At 33.2% G+C, this 25,219-nt stretch overlaps 1 protein-coding gene across 1 annotated transcript; it reads right to left on the bottom strand.

The window, feature by feature from the left end:
• LOC106670701 (plastin-2) lies at positions 1–20,735 on the bottom strand. The gene is made up of 13 exons (XM_014401249.2): positions 20,551–20,735; positions 13,114–13,272; positions 11,277–11,385; positions 11,060–11,213; positions 9,163–9,370; positions 8,784–8,938; positions 8,603–8,708; positions 8,315–8,525; positions 7,465–7,603; positions 4,975–5,114; positions 4,534–4,685; positions 3,000–3,101; positions 1–2,080 (listed from the first exon to the last, which is right to left on the bottom strand). The coding sequence occupies exons 1-13, from the start codon at positions 20,650–20,652 to the stop codon at positions 1,913–1,915; spliced, it is 1,905 nt and encodes a 634-aa protein (XP_014256735.1). The 5' UTR covers positions 20,653–20,735; the 3' UTR covers positions 1–1,912.
• Positions 20,736–25,219: the final 4,484 nt, after the last annotated feature.

The following is a 25,219-nucleotide window of genomic DNA, read 5'->3' as shown; positions in this document are numbered from 1 at the left end:
TTAAAAAGTTTTATACGTACAAAAGTTTATATAGCAAAATTGGATACAAAGTTTATTAAAAATGATTATCATGATATTACTATGCTAATGATACAAGTATGACATTTTCACAAATTCAATTTGACGTTTGGACATAGTAGTATCTAATACAACAAATGCCATCTGTAATTTTATCAATAAAAATTAATTACATTGGAAAATCCAAACATAAAACCACTTTTTTAATCAAAATGATAATAATAAAATTTGAATAAGACAAGATACATTATTGCACAAATATTTCACTAGAATAATATGAATACATACATCCCATTATTGCACAAAAAAACAGCTGAAACTAATTTTTTTTCATCTTATATGTCTTTAATGCCCCATGAATCCTATGTCTATTTGAAAACTTCCATATAAAAAAAAGATACATTTAGTGGATTAATTATGTAGATACCTTCAAATCAAAAGAACAATGGTGTTCCTACACCATAATTATTACTTGCCAATTTTATAAGGAAAAATAATTTTAAAAAAATTAAAACAAAGAAACGCTTAAAAATAACGTAATTGATTGGAATGTTAAACTATTCTAGTTATTATTGATATAAAGCCAGTATGGTTTATGAAAAACAGTTACAAACCTTGTAAACAAAACGAACTAAAACAGTTGCAATAAAATCATGACAATTTAGAAACTACACAAAAAATTAATTTTGCACAAAATGTCACCTATCAATCAATTCATGCGTGGAATGTAAAAATGGTAGTCTAAATTACAATAAAAAAATATACTTTTGCTAACTTATACATTACCACCATACATCTGATCCCATTATTGTACACATCCGTATAAATAATTTGTTACATCCTCATAAATTTGAATGTAATTCTCTAAAATGACTTTTAAGCCTCAAAATAATATAATTTTAACTTTGATTTAATTTTAACTGCCTAATACAACCAAAATAAAAATGGAAACAGAACTGATTACCTCTCAGTAATCTAAAACGAGATTCAGTTGTATATGCTAAATCAAAATTTATTAAACAAAATTCATCTTTTACATTAAAGAAGACTATTCACACTAAATTGGCACTTGAGTTTTGTTATGATTTTGAAAACAAACCTCTTACAAAAATAATCAATTTAAAATTTGCCAGAGAAAAAAATAAATATATTAAAATTATATATAACAAAAAATGATGCATTTCATTTAAGAGATATACATAAGGAATTTGCCGTACAATTTTCTAATTTAAATTTGCAAATACCTATTTAAGTTCATTGTAGTAACCTAGAACTAATATGCAAAACATAACATAACAAAGGAAGTCCTTATTACAATACACACGATTGATCTTGTTTAAACTATTTCTGAAATAATGTTTTTTACATGCATTAATATAAAAAATGATAATATTTGATTAAGAAATTAACAACAATATAAATAACCTATTGATAATAAATACACAAGATTACAAACAATTTTTAAGAAACATGGTAAATAAGAAAATTCGTTGTACAATAATATTTTCTTTTCCTTATATTGCATTATATGCAATTATACATACTATAGTAACTTATGATCCCTTCAACACTACATTTGAAGCATATTGGTAATAAATAAAAAAAGTACTGACTTAGGTGCACTTGTAACAAATGCTTACATTAACTCTCAACATTGTCAAAATGGGCATGGTTTTTTTTTATATATATTTGTATGTGTGGTGTATATGTCATGTAATTGGTTTGTTTGTAATAATATATAGCATTGTATATATTTATATCACCGTTTTCTTATAGTCTGCTAATTTAAGTCAGTCTGTCCAATAGCTATTATATTTAATAAATTAAAGCCTAAGAAAAAAAAGAAAACAAAAACTGAAGTTTACTGAGAGTTAATAGATAAAACATTTTATAATTAATTCCTGGAGCCCATGTTGGGAACATAATCCATAGCCATGAGACAAGCAAACATTGTCATGACCATTTTCGGTTTTACTTCAGTTATATCTTCAGGAAGAGCATAAACACGAGCACCAGTTTTTCTCGCCATCGATATAGCATATTTTGCATTTGCTAGTTTTTCCTAAAAGCGAAACAACAGAATAAATTGGTTAAATTTGACTTAAGTTTTCTACTTAACGCTTAAAATTAATGATACATAAAATTCTGTTTTAACCTTTTCGGGACTTGTGACGAGAAATCTCATTCGGGCTAGTAGGCTCCCCAGGCCCAGTTTATGAGTTATCTTGCCCTCGTGGTTTTTTTTGCATATTATGAGCCCTAGCTTGACACTGATCTATTGGGCTAAGGAGACACCGTGGTAGTAAATGGTCACCTCCCCGCCCTTGCTTTCCCATCCTTATCATCAACAAACTACTCTCTTCCCCCCTTCTGTTCACAATCTAGGCCCTCTCTCTCTCAATTCATTCAGCTACAATATCGACATCACATTGGGCATGTCCCCCTTCCGTTTTCAACCCTCTACCTTTCCTGTATTTCATTTAACCGATCGTCTTTCTGATTTTTCACCTCTTTGTCAAGTGTTTTAGTTTTACATTGCTTATTCACAGTAATTTTTGGAGCTATTTGCTTTGTTGTCTTTATTTGTACGCATTTACGTTTATGTATGTTTACATACAGAGTTGAGCTAAATAAATACACAATCAACGTTACTTTTGTTTTTTAGTTATTACGTTTTAAAATACATAAATAAGACTTACATAATGAGTGAAATAAATTTTAAATTAAATAAAACTTTTTCCCTTCTATTTACTTACTTCCGTTACAAAGTATAATATCCAAGAAATGTATTGTCGAATTTTGTACGGAATTGGCGCAACATAAATAAATCAAATGGGGGAGAGGTCATGTAGCAATTGAGGTGATATGGAGGGAACACTTTTTAGAAATCGAAAATCTGTCCCGAAAAGGTTAATTTGTTATCATTTTAATTACAAAGTTTACCATCGTTTCATTTCAACAAGAATAGTATCAAAACATACCTCAGGAGTTTCTCCATCTTTCACAAGATCGTAATTTATAGTACCAGGCTTGATGGCGTCAATAAGATCAATGACAACCTTGGCATCAGAAATTGAAGAATCCTAGTAGAAAAATAACATATTTTTAACATCATCATATTTAAATATACTTTTTAAATTCTTATATATTGGGTTGTCCGGAAAATAATGCAGGATTTTAAGTTTTCATTAAAAAAAATCTATATAAAATATTCTGTTTACGTTTACAGGATTACTCATTTGTATGAATGTCAACACTTATTAATCCTCTTCCAAATGATATTGTTTGTTTACCTCTGTAGCATTCCGCTACTTGGAAATAATTCTGTCATCCTTATAATGTCAAAGCGAGAATTTCGTACGATTTTCTTTTACGAGTTTAAACTCGGCCGAAGCGGAGCCCAAACGGCTAGAAACATTAACCAAGTCTGGGGCGAGGGTTGTGTTAATGAGTGCACTGTGCAAAGGTGGTTTAAAAAATTTCGGGAGGGAGATTTCAGCCTTGAAGATGAAGAAGGTCGTGGAAGGCCTTCCTCTCTTAATGATGATGTTCTGCGATCAGTGGTGGAAGAAAACCCCAAAACAACTGTTCGAGAACTTGCAGAGCAACTCAAAGTCAGTAAAACGACCGTCGCTGACCACCTCAAGGCGATTGGAAAAGTGAAAAAACTCGAAAATTGGGTTCCACACTCATTAAACGATCGCCAAAAAAATCAGCGCTTTGATGTTTGTGCATCACTTCTTTGTCGAAACAAAAATGACCCATTTCTGGCCAGAATTGTTACATGTGACGAAAAGTGGATTCTGGACAATGGCTCGACAAGTTCTGGACAGTGGCTCGACAAAGGAGAAGCTCCAATACATTTTCCAAAGCCCCCAACTCATCAAAAAAAGGTAATGGTTACGGTATGGTGGGCTTCATTTGGTTTAATACACTACAGCTTCTTAAATCCTGGCGAAACCATCAATGCTGAATCATACTGTAACCAAATTAATACCATGCATCAGAAATTGGCAGTAATGAAGCCCTCTTTGGTCAATCGGAAAGGGCCCATTTTGTTGCATGACAACGCTCGACCACATGTGTCACGTGTAACGTCACAAAAATTATTGGAGCTTGGCTATGAAACTTTGCCTCACCCACCCTACTCTCCGGACCTCTCGCCTACTGACTACCATTTTTTTAGACACCTGGACCACTACTTACAACACATAATATTCAAAAATCAAACGGAACTGGAAAATGCATTTATTGACTTTATCAATTCTAAAAATTCTGAATTCTACTCAGACGGAATTAATAAGTTACCAACACGTTGGGAGAAATGTATTGAGAGTATGGGAAATTATTTTGATTAAAGAACATTGCTTTAAAGTAACTAGTTTCTTTTTTTTTGTTTAATACCAAAATCCTGCATTATTTTCCGGACAACCCAATATATTTTTGTAATGATGAAAATACAGTTCTCAAAAATATTCTATTAGAATATGTAGCAAATTTGAATGCAATAGTTACCTGGAAACCTTTAAGTGTGCTCTTTTTATTGCATGACTGCAACTTTGTGTTGACCCAGGCAACAATTTCTTTTTCAACAATTGGACTGCCAGTATTAGCAAGCTGTGTTAGTACTGAGAGAGTATATGCTCTCATAAGTTGCCAAATTAAAGCTGTTAAATAAAATCAAACTTGTTTGGTTAATTTTAATAAATATGAAAATTATATACTATAAAATGTACTCTTCTTTTGTATTAATTAATAACACAAAAACTTATAAGGCCATAGAGAAAGTTTTTAAGATTATGACGTGTTTTGGTATTAAGAAATCTCTAAATTTCGTTAAAAGCAACAAAAATGGTCTACATTTTGTGGTAAAGCTCAAAACATAAAAAAAAAGTTGAAGTATTGCTTAGCACACAACATTTCATGTAAAGAAGTAAAAACATGCTTCTAAAATACCTAATGTAAGAGTTGCATTTCCATCATTTAAATCCTGACCAGCAATACCGACAAGCGAAAATCCCAACTGCTTCCCAAGTTCTACAGCATAATTACAGTTTTCCAGTTTTTCCATGAACATCGTAAGCTTGGAGAATGTTCTGTAATAACGAAAAATGAATGAAATTAACATTATATTAAATTTATAAATCAAATCTTTTTTTATAACAAGAAAAAATCTGATGAAAAACAATTGGAATTGGAAAAACCTCACAATAAAATGTCAGGTCCCTATGGTCTATAGATCTATATCTACTAATACCTGGTAGAAATAATGGTGGGGTGAGTATGTCGATTCATTTTTTGTAAAGATAGTTCTACTCAGACAAAATTTCCATTTACTTATTTATTTTAAATAATAAAGTAAAAACTTTATATGTTAAATTTTTTTTAGTTTTTACTTTATTATTTAAAAAAAACATGGAGATTTTTTATGATATAAGCAACAAATTTGAATAAGACTTATTAGGTCTTAATAAGTCTCTGTTGAAAATATATAAATTTAAAAAAAATTACAAGACAACTTATTAGTGGCATTGGAAGATGAGGACAAATTAATGGTAGCAGAGCTATCAGAAAAATTTAGGTACATCGCACAACAATTGAAAAAATTCAATCTCTGGGTTATGTTGTGAAACTTGAGTCATGGGGAATAAGGAAGACCGCATCACTTGTTGTGTATTACTCTTGCATAGGAATAAATCAGAAGAGTTTAAGCGGGGAACACACTTACCCGATGCAACACTACCGACGATCTATGCGACGTCAAGCACACGCCACAACAGTCACACAGTGTGTATCACATCAATAAATTGTTAGTTAAATTTTATGAGCACAACCATGTAATAATTGTTAGTTCAATTTAATTGTTTTGCATAAAGTTATTCCGGTGTTTTGATAAATTTTCTGCTTAATCATCAATCATAATTAAATAATTTTTTTATAAAAACTCATGAATTTTTTAGTTAGTTAAATTTTATGAACAAAACCATGTAATAAATTTTTGGCTACATTTTATGAGCAAAACCGTGTCATAAATTTTAGTAACTACAAAATTACATATATATAGTTTGAAATAAACTTCAAAAAATATGAGTGTCCGCTTCTGACGCTACTTGATGAAAATGGTGTAATTTTATGAGCAAAACCATGTAATAAATTGTTAGTTAAATTTTATGAGCAAAACCGTGTAATAAATTTTTAGCTACATTTTATGGGCAAAACTATGAAATAAATTGTTAGTTAAATTTCTGACGCTACTTGATGAAAATGGTGTAATTTTATGAGCAAAACCATGTAATAAATTGTTAGTTAAATTTTATGAGCAAAACCGTGTAATAAATTTTTAGCTACATTTTATGGGCAAAACTATGAAATAAATTGTTAGTTAAATTTTATGAGCAAAACCGTGTAATAAAGTTTAGTTAAATTTAATGAGCAAAACCATGTAATAAATTGTTAGTTAAATTCATTATACCAATAAATGGTATTTCATTGTTTTGATAAATTTTCTGCCAAACCATTAAAATTATATTTTGTAATAAGAACTAGTGAATTTTTGATCTCACTTAATTTGGTTTATATTAAAATAAGTATGTTGTAATTAATATAACAGCAATAATACATGTAGTTTGAATAAAAATATGAGTGTCCGGTTCTTTTGTCTTCGATGCTGCCTGACGAAAATCTGGACAGTACGGATCGCAGAGCGTAGAATAGGGTAACGTTGCATACCAATGGGCAGATGTGCATAGGGGTAATACAATCTTATGGAAAATTGGACTGGATTTTCATCGGGTGGCTTCGGGTAGCATCGGATAAGTGTGTTCCCTGCTTTATTCTTATTTAATCACTAAGGATGAGAAGTAGGCCTTTACAAAAATGCTGTAGGACGTTTGGAAGAATTATTGGTATTAAAAGTAAAATGCATTTTTATTTTGAAAATTTGATTTTTTTCCCAAAAACCGAAAAAACATGCTCACACACCCAATACTATTTCTATCTTGTTCATCCTATAATGGCGACTCCAGACATGCGGTATTTGCCGAATGCCATGCAAATTTTAGCCGATCCAGACTAGTGTGGATGGACAATCGGCTATACCGCATGTCTGGAGCTGCCTTAAGATGTACATTTTGTATTTTAAATTTTACTTGAAATAATTTTATTGTGAATGGCATAAGCTTAAGAGGACTGATTCATCATACATCTACTTTCCATAATGCTATTATTTATCTTTTGATAATAAGGATGATTAATAATCAGTTTTTCAATTTTAGCACTGATAATGGCTTTTGAAATTTGTCTTTTGAAAATATAAGATATTATCGAGGAAAACAATAGGGACAGCTTAGAGCAGTTTTTGCCATTCAAGAGATAAAAAGAGTGTTTTATCTAATCTTAACAAGTACCAGGGCTCATCCAACTAAAAATTTAGGGGAAAATAAAAACCTGTGGACTCTGTTCCAGTTGACAGTGTTTTGCTTGATGATGTCATAAAGTTGAAAAATAATGAGACCATCAGCTAAATCAGAATACAACCAATTTACATATGGTGTCACACCCATGGAATTCATCCAGTTACGATATGCTGAAATAAAATTAATACAGTTAGTTACTGATAAGAAAAATTTAAATTTTACAATTAACCCATTCCGGACAGTGAGCGTGATGTGCTCTCACTTTTCTCAGTAAGGTGCATGAGGGCATGCCATCATTCTCACCCCTACCTTTACTTAGGTACTGAGAGCATGATGTGCTTTACTCCCTTCACTTTTAGTCTGAAGTTCAAAGCAGTGCTTAAAATGGTATTTTTTTTTTTTTTTAATTTCCCACTCCCACTACCATTAAAAATAATTTAAACAGCCAAATGCTTCTATGAACTCGAATCTAAAAGTGACGAGAGGAGTCACACTACCGTCCTGACTGGGTTATCAAGCTTGTTTATTAACACATTTGTTACGGTCATCGTTCTGAAAAGACACACTAAATCCTTCCACATATAGATGTCATTCAAGAATGATGCACCTCTTCTACAAAAACCACGCTTTCAAAGCTTGTTGTACGGTGTTTGAGGTAGTTTTTGGAATCGAGTTTATGTCAAAGGCCTTTAGTATCGCTTTGGCAACATTACTATAAAGATCGTTTTTCGATTTGACATTTTGGATTTTGTTTAAAATTTTTGAAAAAAAAATTTAATCAACATTTTTGCTGTATATCAAGAGAGTCTTTACAAATCTGTGCCGTAACAAATGTGTTGAGTTTTAACAATACACAACGTAAGCAACTATCATAAGCGTACTTTTTTCTTCACGTGTTTCTTCTACCATATCCATCCCTTCAATAGCTTCGGGCTGGTCTAAGCCTGGATGATTATTGAACAGATTGGCTACAAAAGCTAAATTAAGTTTGTAAACACCGTTAACTACATCTGCAGGTGTAACAAAGCTTCGGCATCCAAGTTTCCCAGCTTGCTGCAGCATGATTTCTGCTCTTTTAAGAACATCAGGTTCCTGAACATAAATTAATCTGCTTATTAGGTTCTATTCTATTATTTTTACAAGGTCATATCAATCAAAATGTTACTTACCATTAATGCTTCCATAGTAACGTCTTTATCTTGAGGTGCGATTTGTTTTAACAAGTAAGTATATATTTTTGAATCACTGATATCACTATGGAAATTGTTACACCTCCTGAAAGTTTTATAAAATTGTTAAAAATTAGTTCATATTTTTAATTAAAAAAATATGTATGTATAAAATACATACAATGGGGTTCCAGCTTGTTCCAAGTGATAATTAACCCAACGAAGCAAAATAGCCTCTGGAGACAATCTCATCAAATCCTCAATATGTTCTCCTTGCGATAAGAGCGTTGCCAATCCTGGGCAATTTTCTAATGTGATTTGATTAAACAGACCAATCTAGAAATAACATGAAAAGTACAAAATTAATAATATAACTACTGACTTGATAGTTTGAATAGTTGTGAGGAATAGGACTCGAACATTTTTTTTTTTTTAATAAAACAAATTTTTCTTCTGCTTTAACAAAAATTGTATTAACATTATTTTGATTCAATGGTAATTTTCTTTCTATAAAAACACAATTGAGTATAAAATATAGAATAAGCAGTGATGAAACTCACTCGAATAATCTGCCATAATAAACCCAATACAAGGTGAGGTTTTCCTTTTGCTAAATCATGAGCATCAATGTTGACAATATTGCATCCTATAGACTGACTTGAAATAAGTGCCAGTGTCAAATTTTCAAGTTTCGTATAAGTAGTGAGGTTCTTTTTATTTATAGCTCTCTCATCGATTGTATCTGGGCATGAATGATTTATAACTTTGCTGAAACAAAGACAGAAAAATTAAATTTAAATTTAAATTGCAGCAACTATAAGATAACCAGAAAAGTTTATGGGTTTAAAAATAAGTTTAGAAATATTTTATTCTGGCAAATAGTCTCTATTGTCATCTATAACCTCTCAATGAGTTACTTGCCCAGTTATGCTCTTCTTATAAAAGTTTGAGTCCCAAGACTTAAAAAATAAACTCAGCTCGTTTTCCAGCAGATTATCTATAACTACCGATTACACATGATTGTCCATTCTAAGAAAAGATGAAAGTCAGATGAAGCCAGGTCAGTATGGAGAGTGTGGTAGGACTTTCAAACTAAGCTTCTTTATCACCATATGTCATTCTGAATGTATGTTTTTTGTTGTCTTGGTGAAAAACCACCTTTTCTGTTGATGAGAGCTGGGTTTCTGGGCCAGAGCAAGAGAAACTCGTTGCAGTTGGTTCGAGTAGATTTCTGTGATGATGGTCTTGCCACATGGCACGAGTTGTAGTGCACAATGCCTGTCATACTCTACCGAACAAATAGCATCACCTTTTGTTGTTGAATATTCAGTTTTCATGTAAATGAGACTGTGTTACTGTACAAGAATTATTTTTCATTGCATGTGACAATCCAGTCAAAAACCATTAAAGCGATGAAAGGTTTAGACACTGAAGCTTGTTGCCATTGGTCAATTAATGAGGAACCCATTTTTTCAGCTTCCGCCTCTTCCAAAGTTGATTGAAGCTAGAGCGAATGGTTTCATCGCTTACATTAAACACTGACAAACTCCTGACAGCTCCAATCAAGTTCATAGTTTCCCTCAATTTATTGCCATTCAGTACTGAAGTCTACCAGACCAGGTTCATCTTCGACTCCCTCATTCCCAGAAGTCAACTTTTTGAACCAGTTTTGAGAAGTGCACTCTCTTATTGTGTTAATTTTCCAACAAACTATTTATGAACTGCCTCTGTCGTCCTAGGGCCAAGCTTAAATTCATACAATACGCTCAAATGAACTTTGGGTTTTGAAGCCATGAGAAAGAAAATATTTTATAATTTACAGACAACAGTTCAAGGCGCTTTTTCTTTATGAACTGACACATTAACATCTTGATATTATATGATGTAAACATATATTTCGGTGACTACAACAGTTTAGTTTGTACTGTTGTCTGGTAGTACAAACCTTATCTTGTAAGGTAAAGATAAAGTTCTGTAAGTAAAACATACTTACAAACGTACGATTTTTTTTTCAAAAACAGACACAAACAATAATAACAAAATAAAAGATATTTAATCCTCCTATGTAAATAGAAATGTTGATTAGCAGAATTAAAATAATAATAAATGACAAACCACACAAACTTTTCTGGTTATCAACTTATTAAGAAGTACCAACTTTTTTCATTTAGTGTTTTAACATTTGGAACAGATTATAGCAGGTGTTTTGAATTGTTGATAGCAAAGAATAATTTTTGCACTTTCTTTTTCTCTTTATACCTACTGCTATATACCCTCCAAAAATGTAACACATTACTAAGTTTGATCATTTTTTTTTACCAAATCACAATCAAATTAATATTGTTTCTAACTGTATCATATTCTAATTGATTGATATTAATAAAACAAAACTACGGGAAGTTAATAATGATAGGGGGACCCCTGAATGCAAAGAACTTAACTTATAAATATACTTACCACAATAAAATTCCATCTTTAACCGAATCGTACAGACGTTTTCCTTCGGGATCAATTTTTAAAAGGTGTTTCAAATCTGGGTCTTGAGCAAGGTTACTGTTTATCCAATCAGAAAAGGCCAATTGCTCTTCAAGCCTTACAGAATGTGTAGTTCCTGTAAATGTATAGAATGGCTATTATATTAAAGAAATAAATCTCGCGTATATCGACCATTTACCTTCACTTGAAGCATCAGACATTCCACCCAAGGTTTCAAGGTTTTCCTTTTTCGAAACTACTTTTTTAAAAGTGCTCGCTACTTCGTTTGCTTTAAGTTCGGTACAAAGCTGTGGAAAAAAATTAAAATTGTAATTCTGCTTAGTGAAGTGCATACGTTTCCGTTTCAAAACGTACAGTCTACACTTGTTATAAGAAAGGGTTCACGTTACACTGCAGAAGAAAACAAGGTCTATATTATATTGGGTTGTCCGGAAAATAATGCAGGATTTTAAGTTTTCATTAAAAAAAATCTATATAAAATATTCTGTTTACGTTTACAGGATTACTCATTTGTATGAATGTCAACACTTATTAATCCTCTTCCAAATGATATTGTTTGTTTACCTCTGTAGCATTCCGCTACTTGGAAATAATTCAGTCATCCTTATAATGTCAAAGCGAGAATTTCGTACGATTTTCTTTTACGAGTTTAAACTCGGCCGAAGCGGAGCCCAAACGGCTAGAAACATTAACCAAGTCTGGGGCGAGGGTTGTGTTAATGAGTGCACTGTGCAAAGGTGGTTTAAAAAATTTCGGGAGGGAGATTTCAGCCTTGAAGATGAAGAAGGTCGTGGAAGGCCTTCCTCTCTTAATGATGATGTTCTGCGATCAGTGGTGGGTGCAGAGCAACTCAAAGTCAGTAAAACGACCGTCGCTGACCACCTCAAGGCGATTGGAAAAGTGAAAAAACTCGAAAATTGGGTTCCACACTCATTAAACGATCGCCAAAAAAATCAGCACTTTGATGTTTGTGCATCACTTCTTTGTCGAAACAAAAATGACCCATTTCTGGCCAGAATTGTTACATGTGACGAAAAGTGGATTCTCTACGATAACACTAGACGTTCTGGACAGTGGCTCGACAAAGGAGAAGCTCCAATACATTTTCCAAAGCCCCCAACTCATCAAAAAAAGGTAATGGTTACGGTATGGTGGGCTTCATTTGGTTTAATACACTACAGCTTCTTAAATCCTGGCGAAACCATCAATGCTGAATCATACTGTAACCAAATTAATACCATGCATCAGAAATTGGCAGTAATGAAGCCCTCTTTGGTCAATCGGAAAGGGCCCATTTTGTTGCATGACAACGCTCGACCACATGTGTCACGTGTAACGTCACAAAAATTATTGGAGCTTGGCTATGAAACTTTGCCTCACCCACCCTACTCTCCGGACCTCTCGCCTACTGACTACCATTTTTTTAGACACCTGGACCACTACTTACAACACATAATATTCAAAAATCAAACGGAACTGGAAAATGCATTTATTGACTTTATCAATTCTAAAAATTCTGAATTCTACTCAGACGGAATTAATAAGTTACCAACACGTTGGGAGAAATGTATTGAGAGTATGGGAAATTATTTTGATTAAAGAACATTGCTTTAAAGTAACTAGTTTCTTTTTTTTTGTTTAATACCAAAATCCTGCATTATTTTCCGGACAACCCAATATCTTAATGATTTCACTTTTAAGGATATTTGAATTTTTTCATGCTTTAGAAGTTTTAAAAACAAAGTAACTCCACTTGATCTCAGAATGCACAAATCGAAACTTAATGCAATCAAGGTCATTACAGAGCTTTCTTTCTAGATTGTGTGCTGTTGCCATGTGAATAACCATAGAAAATCCAAGTTTATTTTTTATTTATCAAGTGTAGATAGTTTTATCAGCACTATGACAGATTATTTATAAAATTCTGATTTGATATGTAAGAATTGAAAAAAAAAAAATGAAATAAAATAAAACTGATTAATTAATCTATTTTGCATTAAAAAATAAAAAAGAACCTTTTCGAACTCGGCAAAGGAAAGCCTTCCTTGATGTTGTGTCTTCAGCTCATCTCCAATCATTTTACGAACCCTCCATCCTGGTAATTTAAAACCACACAGTTCTAATGCATCTTTCAGCTCAGATAAATCAATATATCCGTCACCATTTTTGTCAATCTGAAAAAAATAGGAATATGCACATTTATTGTAGATGAATCCATTTTTTTTCCCCTTTTGTGCATATAATTAGTAGTCAGGCTTGTTAAAAACTTGAAACAGTAACAACAAACTCTCTTGCATATAGCGAATGTATTTCGCGACTCATACATATCCTTTTAAACGAAAACGATAAGGATCTCACGTTGGGGTCACTTACTGGGTCTGTCTCTACTCACAGGTGTGAGCCCCAAATTATATTCAATAAATGAAAGAAAGCTGGTTGTTGTTCCAAGTTTTTTTATAAACCTGACCACTGATCAAAACATTTATTTTCAATGATGTAATTTGTATTGTGTGTAAATGTTCCCCCTGGGGGTTCGCAAAAGGAGAGGTCATATCAACTATAGGTGACAGTGTTTTTTGTTGGGGGAAAAAAAAGTAAGTCTGTCCGAATGCAAGGCTGCTGGCTTCAAACCTCGGACCTTTACCTAACAGTGATGAGGTAAATGAGCGCATTGTCAACGTCTTAATCGTTGCAGCCACTAATGCCCCGTAAATGTTTAATGCATCAAATAAAAATAGGAACAATTTTAAGATAAAATAATAACCAAACCGAATGAAATTTTATACTTTCACTGAATTTTTTAATTTAATTAAATTTTATATATATATGTATACATTTGTTGTAGTCACAAGTTCATTAGTAATATCCAATCACGTTAAGCTTTTTGGTGTTTTCTGCTTAAAAGCATTATTCTTTATAAAACAAACATGCAAGTATATAAACAATTAACAAACAAAATACTACAACAAAATTAATTACTCATTAGCATAATTTATTCTCCCCTCCCACTTCATGAATTATCTGCAAATTATCCAACATCACCCTGTAGGTTTTCTGAAATTATCACTTTTGAGTCATTTCAGCCATAAACACTAGTTATGAATCAGGCAAATTCAAATTTTTCATGCTTCGATTATGAGTCACAAGTGAGGTCATAACATCTAGATTAGGAATAATCAAAATATTTTTGTTCAAGAATTAATTATAAGAATGCTGAGCATAATTAATAAACAATAATTTATGAATTGGGTTTATAAAGCCATAAATATTTAACGATGATTCATCATTCACCTGTGTTTACAAACAAAACCCAGTGACATTCTTTTAAAAGCCATCATAATTAAGCAAAAACAACTGTCGCATTGTTTTTATAATTTAGTAACAACTTTTAAAAACTAACTTATTTCACAGAAATGAAATTTTTTTAACTTGTCAATTTAATTTAATTAATAAATTGTATCTTTATTAATAAATTATAATTTATAAAAAGCAAATTACTACAAAATCAAAGTAACAACTTTACATGTGACTACTCACAAAGACTTCGGACTTGCATGTTATGCCCACTAAAGTTAGGCTCTAGGATTATTAACAACTCATTTCTGTCACCAACAAAAGTTCATGCGAAACATACTGACACTTTCAAACAGCCTTAACTATGTATTCACTCCAGTAAGGTAAAATTTTATCATAGTATTATTACAGTCCCATTTATAAAGGAGGAATAATGTACTGGACGGTAAAAAAAACTGAAATGGATACCACGCATGCGACACACGAATACTTCGAACTTTCTAAAGGGTACTACGGGTTAGGGCGGCTAACTCTTATTTACCACACTAGTGGTTCTGGTTCAAATCCCAGCATACCCCATTGATTTTTAGTTGTGAATAATATGGAATAAGAATTGTAAAGTAGTTTGACCACTTGTCTACAACACCAAACGGGCAGTTGGATGTTAAGTCCTCCTGTATGTCAATCAATTACATTACTATAAAGGAGGAATAAATTTTATTGGAAAAGCAAGCTGAAAACAGTGCAAATTCCAAACCCTTTAAAAACCAACACATAATACACACAAAAAAATCACTGAAAACATCGTAAATCTTTTTAAGATTAAAATCTTTCTACTGAAAGACAAATAAAATATATGGCTTTTCATGGTGATGAGAATGTTTTCTGGTGTCATTGGTGAAATCCCAGAGAATTCTGACTCCCTAAGTTGTAAGCATAAAATACATTCACACACCTCTCATTAATTTTTAATGTGTATACACTATTTACTTCAATGATGTGTACTTTTAACAACTTATATAGTTGGAATAAACAATATTCTGAATGTAATTAATAATTATAACTGAATTATTTGTGTCTATTTTAAATGACCAACGTATTTCCCTTGCTAGCGTTTACTTTTATATTTCAGGGTTCAAATCACGGCACAGGAAATAATATGTAGGAGGTATTGTAATGTGGTTTGACCCTTCGTCCACAAGGGTTCGCCCTTCTATATCACAGGTATTACTTTACTATATTACAAAACAAAATTATGGTGATACACTTCTCAACAGGAGAAAGTGTCTTAGGACTTACGACAAAACATTGGATAAAATAACAATTTTTTTCATCCCTTCTATATAATATTTCCTGTAAGATTTTCATTTATTTTATGAAGTAGGGAATTATTCTCAAGGGTATGGAATCTAGATCTGTATGGCTCGAGAACAGCATTCCCAGTTAGCACAGCCTTTTCCTAGCTATTGTGGGGAAGATGCACAGGATGTCCTGTTGCCTCTGCCTCTTCTAGACGTAGTCAACACTGGTCATTTGTTGATAGTCCCATTTTTTTAAGGCGGTATTTAACTAACTTGTCCTGTAATTTTGCCAGTTAGAGTTTTTAATTAATTTTCTGGTAAGTAGGATTTCCTCTTTCTACCCATAATGTTTATTTCGAGTAATCTGTTTTGCTTGGCTCATACCTGGTTTTCACTTGCAGTATTAAAATAACTAACGATTTTTTCAAGGTCTGTTGTACTTTTGTGGTGGAACTCCATTATCAAAGGTTGAATGTCAATGCCTTTAGTTCCAACTGTTTAATAAACTTTATTGAAATTCAACCTTTCATAAAATAACTAAATAATACCCCAAATAATTAATACTGCAAAAAAATATGTGTCCATTTTTAGGCCTTCCAAACCATTTTACAAATTAATATATGTAAATAGGGGAAAAACATCAGCGTGGATACTTTCTCTTTGTTCCAACTGTTATAATTTATACTCTAATTTATCTTTAGTTGTCGCTGGTATTATTCAACTTAAGTTTGTAACTGATCTCCCACAAGTCGCTGAAGAGGAAGCCGGCCGGAACTTGGAAAGCGTGTCAACAATAATAAATTGTTTTAAGTCATAATAGTACAATAAGAACAACCCTACTGGATATTCCATATTCAGTTTTGACGAACAAAGTTAAGCTCCAACTATCGACAACCGCAATGGTACCTTTAGTTGTTAACGTTTCTTCTCCCAACGAGTTACAAGACAAGTTATGCCCTTTTTATAAAAGTTTGAGTCCAGGGACTTAGCTAGTTTTACAGCTGTTGGTGATTATCAACTCCCGATTCGCAAATGGTTGCCCATTGCTAAGGAAGGTACCTATAGAGTATGGAGGGTGTGGTAGGACATTTCAAACCAAGCTTCATTAATTATCATCTCCTTTGTTGTTCTGGCTGTAAGAGGTCTTTTGTTGTCCAGGTGAAAAATTACACCTTTTCTGTTATGAGAGTAGGTTGTTTCTGTACCAGGGATATTCGTTGCAGTTGGCTTGAGTCAATTCTGTGTTGATGGTCTAGCCAGTGTATTTCATAGTGCACAATACCTGCCATACTCCACCAAACACAAACCAATTACCTTTTGTTAGTTTATATTTGATTTTTGCGTCAATCGGACAGGGTCATTTGGTGACAGCCAAGAGTACGATCTCCTGATACAGGATCCAATTTTCATGACAATCCAGTCAAGAAATGCCTCTGTGTTGTGCCGTGAAAATAACAAAGGTTTAATCGCTGAAGCTTGTTAACATTGGTCAATTAATAAGAACCCATTTTTTCAGCTTCCACCTCTTCCCAAGTTGATGTAAGCTAGAGTGAATGGTTTCATCGCTTACATCGAACACTTTGGCAAGCTCCTGACACGTTTGACTCAAATCAAGTTTGATAGTTTCTCTCAATTCATCATCATTAAAAACAGACGGCCTACCAGATCATGGTTCGTATTCAATCATCTCATTCCCCAAAGCAAATTTTTAGAACCACTTTTGGGCAGTGTGCTCACTTATTGTTTTATCACCGAAACCAACGCTAATTTTATGAGCTACTCGACTGCCATAATACCGAGCTAAAATTCATACAGTAAGCATGTATGAATTATAGGTTTTGAAGCCATTAAAAAGAAAATATTGTATGATTTTTCAGTGCTGTTCAGAACATTTTTTCTTTTTGAACTGTTACATTATTGTCAGTATATGGTTAACACCTCCTATGTAAATAGAAATGTTGGAAATTTTTTTTGCAAATTTATCGAACAACTACACCTACCCATTCCCAAGCTTTCTAGACGTTAATGAACTATCAAATCTGTGACTCATTCACTCATTCAAAATACTTACAAATGGGCTTTTTTTAAATAATACCAGTACATTGGGTGTTGATATGACCTCTGCTGTTGTAAACCCCCGTAAAAAATGAATAAATAAATAAACAAATTAATTAAAAAATAAATAAAAAACTGTATTTATTGAAACGTGAGTTAAATTCAGTTTTAATTAATTTTTGTTAATACATTAATATTTCAATTCCAATCCCCTTCGTGACACTAGCTTTTTCATCTCAATCAAGACCTTAGATAAAAAGTATAATTAATTAAAATAATTAACACGGACAATTATAACTATTAAATACATAATATGGTTCAATTTTGATAAAAATCTATAAATTCCGGCGATGATTCCAAAATTCCAGGGCCTTGAGATTCATTGGAAAAAAATGACGACTACTCGTGGGCGTGCACGATGACTTGTACCAATGGGAAAACCATATATATTATTAGTATTTTTTTAGATTGATTAGAAATTCGACAAAAGCTTTTGGCAAAGCCGAAGAAAAAGGAAAGTGAGATGTGGGAAACACCGGCTCTTATTGAGACCGGGAGCTTTTACTCGGAACGGGCAACGGATCGAGTCGAATCCCCGTCTAATTTATAATGTAGTAGAAAGGATAAAAGCGGCGTGAGAAAATTCTCACGAATGCAAATAGCCGTCTAATAGAATATTTCCTAGAGGCAGAAATCCAAAGCGGTTCTAAATCAAAAGAGCAAGCATGTTCAACATTCAATTTTGGAATACAGTGCCTCTCTCCCTACTCCGAACTTCGGTATTCTGAACATTCCAGTCAACCGAACTGGGAAACAATTCAAGAAGACGGAATTTTAAAGGAAACAAATGAAACATTATTTGGGGAGAAAGGGAAAAAAGAAAGAAAGAGATACATATATCATTGATTGAATGATCGTTTTATTTAATCACGAAAAGTTAGTTCTCTTGGACATTTTTTACACTTAACGTGAAACTTAAGAGAGTCTGAAGTGTGAATGCAAGTGAGAAAAGGAGAGCGAGTAAAAAAAAAGAGAGAGAGAAAATGTGTGTGTGCGTGTGTGTGCGCGCGCGCGCGTGTGTGTGTGTGGTGAATGAAAAAAGTGAGTGAGAATGTGACTGTGTGTAGTGTGTGTGAATGAGAGTGTGTTAGTGAGAAAGAGAGTGAATGAGATAGAAAGAGATAGTAAATGAGAGTGTGAGAGAGAAAGCGAGTGGGGAGGAGGACAGAAAGAGATAGTGAGAGAGAAAGAGAGAATGGGAGAGTTAGTAACAGAGAGAAAGTAGGTGAGCAAGGGACAGATATAGAGATAGTGAGAGAGGGAGAAAGAGATAACGAGCGAGTGAATGATAGAGTAAGTGATANAGTGAGAGAGAGAGAGTGAGAGTGAGAGAGTGAGAGTGAGAGAGTGTGAGTGAAAGGAAGGGGGGAGAGAGAGGGAGAGAAAGGAAGGGGGAGAGAGAATTCAGAGAAAGAGATAGTGAAGGAGTGAGTGAGTGAGAAGGAGAGTCATTGAGTGGGAAAGAGGATGAAGTATTGACTGAGAGAGAGACATAAGGCAAAGACCAGCTCAGAAAAAACAAATTTTCCAGTTCACTGAATCCCTCACTACAAACAAATGAAATGTAGATCAGTCTACATATTTTCTGTAACACAAACAACTCTCGTGTTATAACATACCTACAGCTTAAAAATGAGTAAAAAAAGAGGAAGAAGCAATAAAGAAAAGACCAATAAGAAAAAAAGATTTTTTAAAAGAAAAATTGACAGTATATATGTATTCTAATAGGTTTTGCGAATGGAACAATAATAAATTGTTGTGTTGAATTTTTTGTTTTTTGTACATAATGTTAATTTTTTTAACACCCCTTTGCAACCCGAATTTTTCAGTAATCCGAAATCAAATCCCCTGCAATTAGTTTGTTTTACTGCGAGACCACTGTATTGAAGAAGAAAAAAGATCACGTTATCGTCTGCGAATGACTAACTCGGCCATATGAGGAATATTGTATTGGGACAAGCAATATCGAACGAATGTCACGTTCCAACGCCAAAAAAGGGGAAAAAAATCTTTGCTTATACAGAAAACAGGCACACACGCATAAAAACGTACAATAATAAAAGATAAATACAAAGAAAAAAATAAACACCTGAACAAACCGAAGTTTTTTATAGTGATGACAAAATTTTGGAGAGGACGAACTGTGACAAAAACTAAAAAAATTTGTTCTGATGCGCAATTTGGATTCAAATTGGATTGTAATTTGAACAATTTTCGTAAGTTCGTTTTTATAACGATTTAAACACTTCAAGATTGAGTTTATCTTTCACGGAAAACCCGTTCGATCATCTGACGAACACCGGCTAGGGAATTGAATGAAATAAAATATAAAAACAAAATGAAAAAAATTGCCATAATATTGTATTGTCAATTTGAATAGGTTTTTCTTTCTTCTTTTCTTTTTCAGTGGTTAAAAATCTTTCGTAAAAATAAAATCAGCTTTCAAGGCGATCTGCAGCGACGAAGGCCGATCGCGTGTTTATAACCAAATTTGGAATTGTTTCTCAACAATCGCAAAATGGCCCGACTCTGCGATTTCGAGAAAAGGGCATTTTTAAGTAATACAAAAGAAAACCCTACAAAAAGAAAAAACCCCGAGATAATCTACTAAAACTAACGTGTAAATATTCGCACGGTCAAAAGGCGACGTTGGCCATGGGTGTGACTTGTGTAAAAATTTAAATTGGTGGGAAAAAAAGAGGGACAAGGAGAAGGAAAAAACGGACAGCCCGTTCTACTCACTGCGGTGAATTGTTCCCTCAGCTCGGCCGATTCGTCCACGCTCATTTTTCCGATCCCCGACGAACTGTTCGAATATGAATTGAAGTGGCTGACTGTTGCCATTCTGCGATAGCCAGTGGTACGTGTGCCTTACGGAGGAGTCACTTATCTAATGACTCAGACAATGGCAAAGCGGAGATTGTTTGTGTATTACTCACCGAGGGAGTGAGCAGAGTCAAGCGCGACAATCTACGCCGACGAAAATTCCCCGTCCAAATCGACCAACTCTACAATTTATTTTAACATACTTACGATGATTTGTTGCGTCTTTAATTGATTTGCAACCGAGCATAACGTCCGTTCTGCTCGTAATTCTATAGCATAACAACATAAACATAACAATTAACACAACTACTCCGCATCACTGAACCGTGCATGAAAATTGGGCTGTGCACATATTTTAGCATTTTTAATCAATTTAACGTTATTTACATTATTACATTTATCTTTATTTGCTCATTGCAATCATAATTCAACAATGATTGATTTCAGCAATGACTTAAAAAAATGTAACGAAGTATATCAAATCCAAAACTTATAATTAGAGTCAAAAAAACTTTTTACGTACATTTTGCAACATAATTGGTTCAAATACATACATAATGCTTATAAAACCAATAAATATATATTATAAATCATACATTTCGGTGACTGACCCGTAGAAGAGTCATCTGCACCCAATGAGTAGAGAAAGGTTGCTCGATGTGCCCCACATAATTAAAGAATCATTCTTGGTTCCTCATAGAGAGCGCGTAGGAATGCCACCCGATATCTGTGCTTGACCACGGCAGCGAGATGTATATAGTACTGTTAGTTTTGTGTCCTCTAGTGAGTGGGGCCGACAATTAGCTTCTGTTTTCAGTATTAGAATTAATATCGACCAGTTTTTCAAGTTCAACAAAGCTTGGCAGTAGCAACTGAATTTACTTCCTTCTTCAAGACAATACCTTGATCCAGAATGTTCGTAATCTTTAATTAAGTTAGTTATATAATAAGTGTAAAGGGTGATAGAGGAATATCAAGTTTTTTTTACATTTTGGGCATGTAGAGAAAGGTTGCTCGATGTAACCCGCTTTATTAAAGAATCATTCCTTGGTTCCTTATAGAGAGCGCGTAGGAATGCCACCCGATAACTGTGCTTGAGCACGGCAGCGAGATGTATATAGTACTGATAGTTTTGTGTCCTCTAGTGAGTAGAACTTTCTTTTGGGCCAAAGCCCGCGTATGTGTCCGGCGTGTAAAGAAAGATTGATGGGTCTCACTAACTCCTTTTGATTACAATTGCATGACATTTAAGGATCTCTGACGTAATTGTTTTATTCCTTATACAGATGGCTATATTATTTATAACTTTTTCATCTCAACCAAGAGCTTAGATAAAAAGAACAGTCAATTTAAATGTATTATTTATGTTGCATATTCTAATCTGGCTGAATAATCTCAACTTATCTACCCACGTCCGCAAATGCAGGAAGTGTCGTCAAGGCTCAGATTGTTAATCCTTCTGAAATCGGGATTATAATTCGAATTGAGGTCTTAATGCATATCCAATGACCAAAAATGATTCAAGTATTTTCTGATTAGTGAGTTATAAACTGAAGTTTGCCAACACGGCATGACCTAGCTGTTGATAGCCCCTGGAACCTAACCTCGGTGGTTGGACGGATAAGACCGAGGTCTGACCCCAGAATGCCAACATCTGGGGTTGGTATCTACAAGGATATGTACATACAAAAAATCAAAATAATACTAAGATAAATAAAATACAACTAAAATAAAAAAGAGACAATTAAATCTTGGTGTCTGCAGTACGTAAAACGACACTCCTAGGGCTCCTTAATATAAAACTAAAATTTAAATAAATTAATTATTAAATTGTTCCACGAGCTCTCTGCGGTACCCAAGTGAACTCTTACTAAAACCAATCAGGTATACAGTTTGCAGAGTTGAGCTTTTCTATGAGAAAGACTCTCGAAATTCTGTTATTGCCCAATAAGAGAATCTGTAAATCAGCATGGATGGAACACTCAGCCAGAAAATGAAAAAGGTCTTCCCTTGCTCAGGAGTTACACAGTGAACAGAGATTAACAGAATCATCTCTCAATGGGGTGAAAATAAGGTTGAAAATAAAATAAGGTTCACCTAAGCTTGAAAAACCAACTTTTATTACATGGGGACAACATATTCGGTAATTTATTGTAAAAATCACTTAGCAATTGATCAAGTTAAAAAAATAAAATCCATCCCTGTGTGTACAACTTCTCTCCACCTACCTACCATAGAGATTATTCCGAGTAAAGCACGAGGACGAGTACTTCATATGTTTAGTTATAAAGCCTGGCGTTCCCCATGGGAAAGTTCTAGGACCACTTCTGTATCTGCTTTATACAAACAGAAAACACATCTATAGCAACACTCGCAGATGGAAAATAGTAGGCCAGTAAATAGTACCATTATATAAACGGGGTGGGTGAGAGAGAGAGAGAGANGAGTGAGAGAACAGCCCTAAAAACTTGCTTCCTAGACTTCATTTTTCGAACTTTAATAGACTAATAATGACACCAGTGGGTGAAATCTAAATTTAACCACTTTTGTGTATATAGGGTGATTTCGCTATTCGTATGACAAATTTCCTCAGATGTTTCTACACTTCAAATGCAACAGAAAAGTTCGTACGAACCATGGCCCGATTCTCAACTCTTTTGCAGATTCACTAGTTTTCGTGTTCCGCTTGACCATTAATAGCTTTCAATTAATTAAGGTTTTTAGTTGAAATAAAAAGTCAGTGTCACAAGCGGGATTCGAACCCACGACCTTCGGCTAAATACGCCGCTACTCTACCACTTGAGCTATCGTGACTTCGATCCACTCGTGCACGAACTTCCCATCTCAACCCCACCTTTTGAATTTTCCCTTCGTTTTGCGGCGTATTTAGCCGAAGGTCGTGGGTTCGAATCCCGCTCATGACACTGACGTTTTTGTCTCAACTAAAAATCTTTTGCAGATATTCAACTTTTTTTTCAAATCTACTCGAAGCTTTTGAATTATTAACTTTTGGGAAAATTAAAAAAAAGCATTGAAAAGAATGTTAAATTTCTTTTAAAAAGGCACTCTTACAAAACTATCAATTTATTTTTGGTGAAAAAACAAATACTAAATCGAACAACTGCTAAATAGAAAATTTGTTAAAAAAAAACCAACTAAAAAGCACAAAAAAAGAAAAATTCAACGTAATTTTTCTGCGTTCTTTTTTCACTGTTTTTTGTCGTTTTGATGTGTTTTGTTTGATTTGTATGTAGAATTTTCTCTTTTTTGTGCTTTTTTATTAAGTTAAAGTTAGGTTTTACTACTTCAGTATTGTTTTTCTATTGTCTGTGTATAGTGTAAATATTTTGCCCAATTTTTCTGCTTTGGTTGTTCGCTAAGTTTATTTTCTCTTGTTTATGCGTTTTAATTTATTTGTCTTTCTTTTTATGCTTTTTTCTTAAGTTGGGAAATATTCTGCTCAGGACAAAAAGTTAAATTACTATATTACCCACACCCCTTTTTTCCCACAGTCACCACTTTTATCCCATTTAGCATAGAATTTCTGCATTTTGGTTCGATGAAATTAAAGAAAAGGGCATACCGCTATAAAGCTTATTAAACGAAGATGTTATGAATTTGGCAAGCTCTATCGAGGCTTTTCGAATGAAGTTGCAAATTTAGTTTTTTTTTACAAATTTTAAATTTAGCAGTTGTTGAAAGATTTGGTGTTTGTTTTTTTAACAAAAATTAAATTCAAAGTTCTAGAAGAGTACCGCCATGAAAGAATTTTAAAGCGCTTTTCATTGCTTTTTTGGATTTCCCCAAAAATGAAAAATTCAAGAGCTACAACCGTAGATAGTTGAAAAAACATAAAATGTTGAAAAAACCAAAGCTGAAAAACGGGCAAAATATCTACACTGAGCACAGACAAACGAAAAATAATGACAACAATATCGAAGTTGTAAAACCCAATTTTAATTTAATAAAAAAGCACAAAAAACAAAGAAAAATACAACGTAAAAATCAATCAAAACACATACAAAAGCGACACCAAACGTAGTGAACAACGAAAGCAGGAAAATTACGTTGAATTTTTCTTTTTTTGTGCTTTTTAGTTGGTTTTTTTTCACAAATTTTCTATTTAGCAGTTGTTAAAAGATTTGGTGTTGGTTTGTCACCAAAAGTAAATTGAAAGTTTTATAAGAGTGCCTTCTTAAATGAAATTTAACATTCTTTTCAATGCTTTTTTTTATTTTCCCAAAAGTTAATCATTCAAAAGCTACGATTAGATTTGAAAAAAAAGTTGAATATCTGCAAAAATTGGACAATATCCACACTAAACACAGACAATACAAAAAACAATACCGAAGTTGTAAAACCTAACTTAATAAAAAAGCACAAAAAAGAGAAAAATTCTACGTACAAATCAAACAAAACACATCAAAACAACAATAAACATAGTGAACAAAGAAAGCAGAAAAATTACGTTGAATTTTTTTTGCAAATTTTCAATTTAGCAGATGTTCAAAGATTTAGTGTTTATTTAAAAATCGTGAGATGCGGTCTGGTGTGATGTAGGTTTCAGAAAAACATTTTCTTTGTC

The sequence above is a fragment of the Cimex lectularius genome, unplaced genomic scaffold (genome assembly GCF_000648675.2).
Source record: "Cimex lectularius strain Harlan isolate CLEC.00 unplaced genomic scaffold, Clec_2.1 scaffold235, whole genome shotgun sequence".
Classification (NCBI taxonomy): Eukaryota; Metazoa; Arthropoda; class Insecta; order Hemiptera; family Cimicidae; genus Cimex; species Cimex lectularius.
This window is presented reverse-complemented; position numbering and strand designations above follow the sequence as displayed.

Bases quoted from the DNA above. Each gene is read 5' to 3' on its own strand.
- LOC106670701 (XM_014401249.2), bottom strand. From the start codon at position 20,652: ATGGCAACAGTCAGCCACTTCAATTCATATTCGAACAGTTCGTCGGGG. The intron at 8,526-8,602 runs GTAAGTAACATT...ATTTATGTTCAG, and splicing joins TTACTATGGAAGCATTAATG to GAACCTGATGTTCTTAAAAG. The intron at 5,115-7,464 runs GTTTTTATTTTC...TCGTTATTACAG, and splicing joins AACTGGAACAGAGTCCACAG to AACATTCTCCAAGCTTACGA.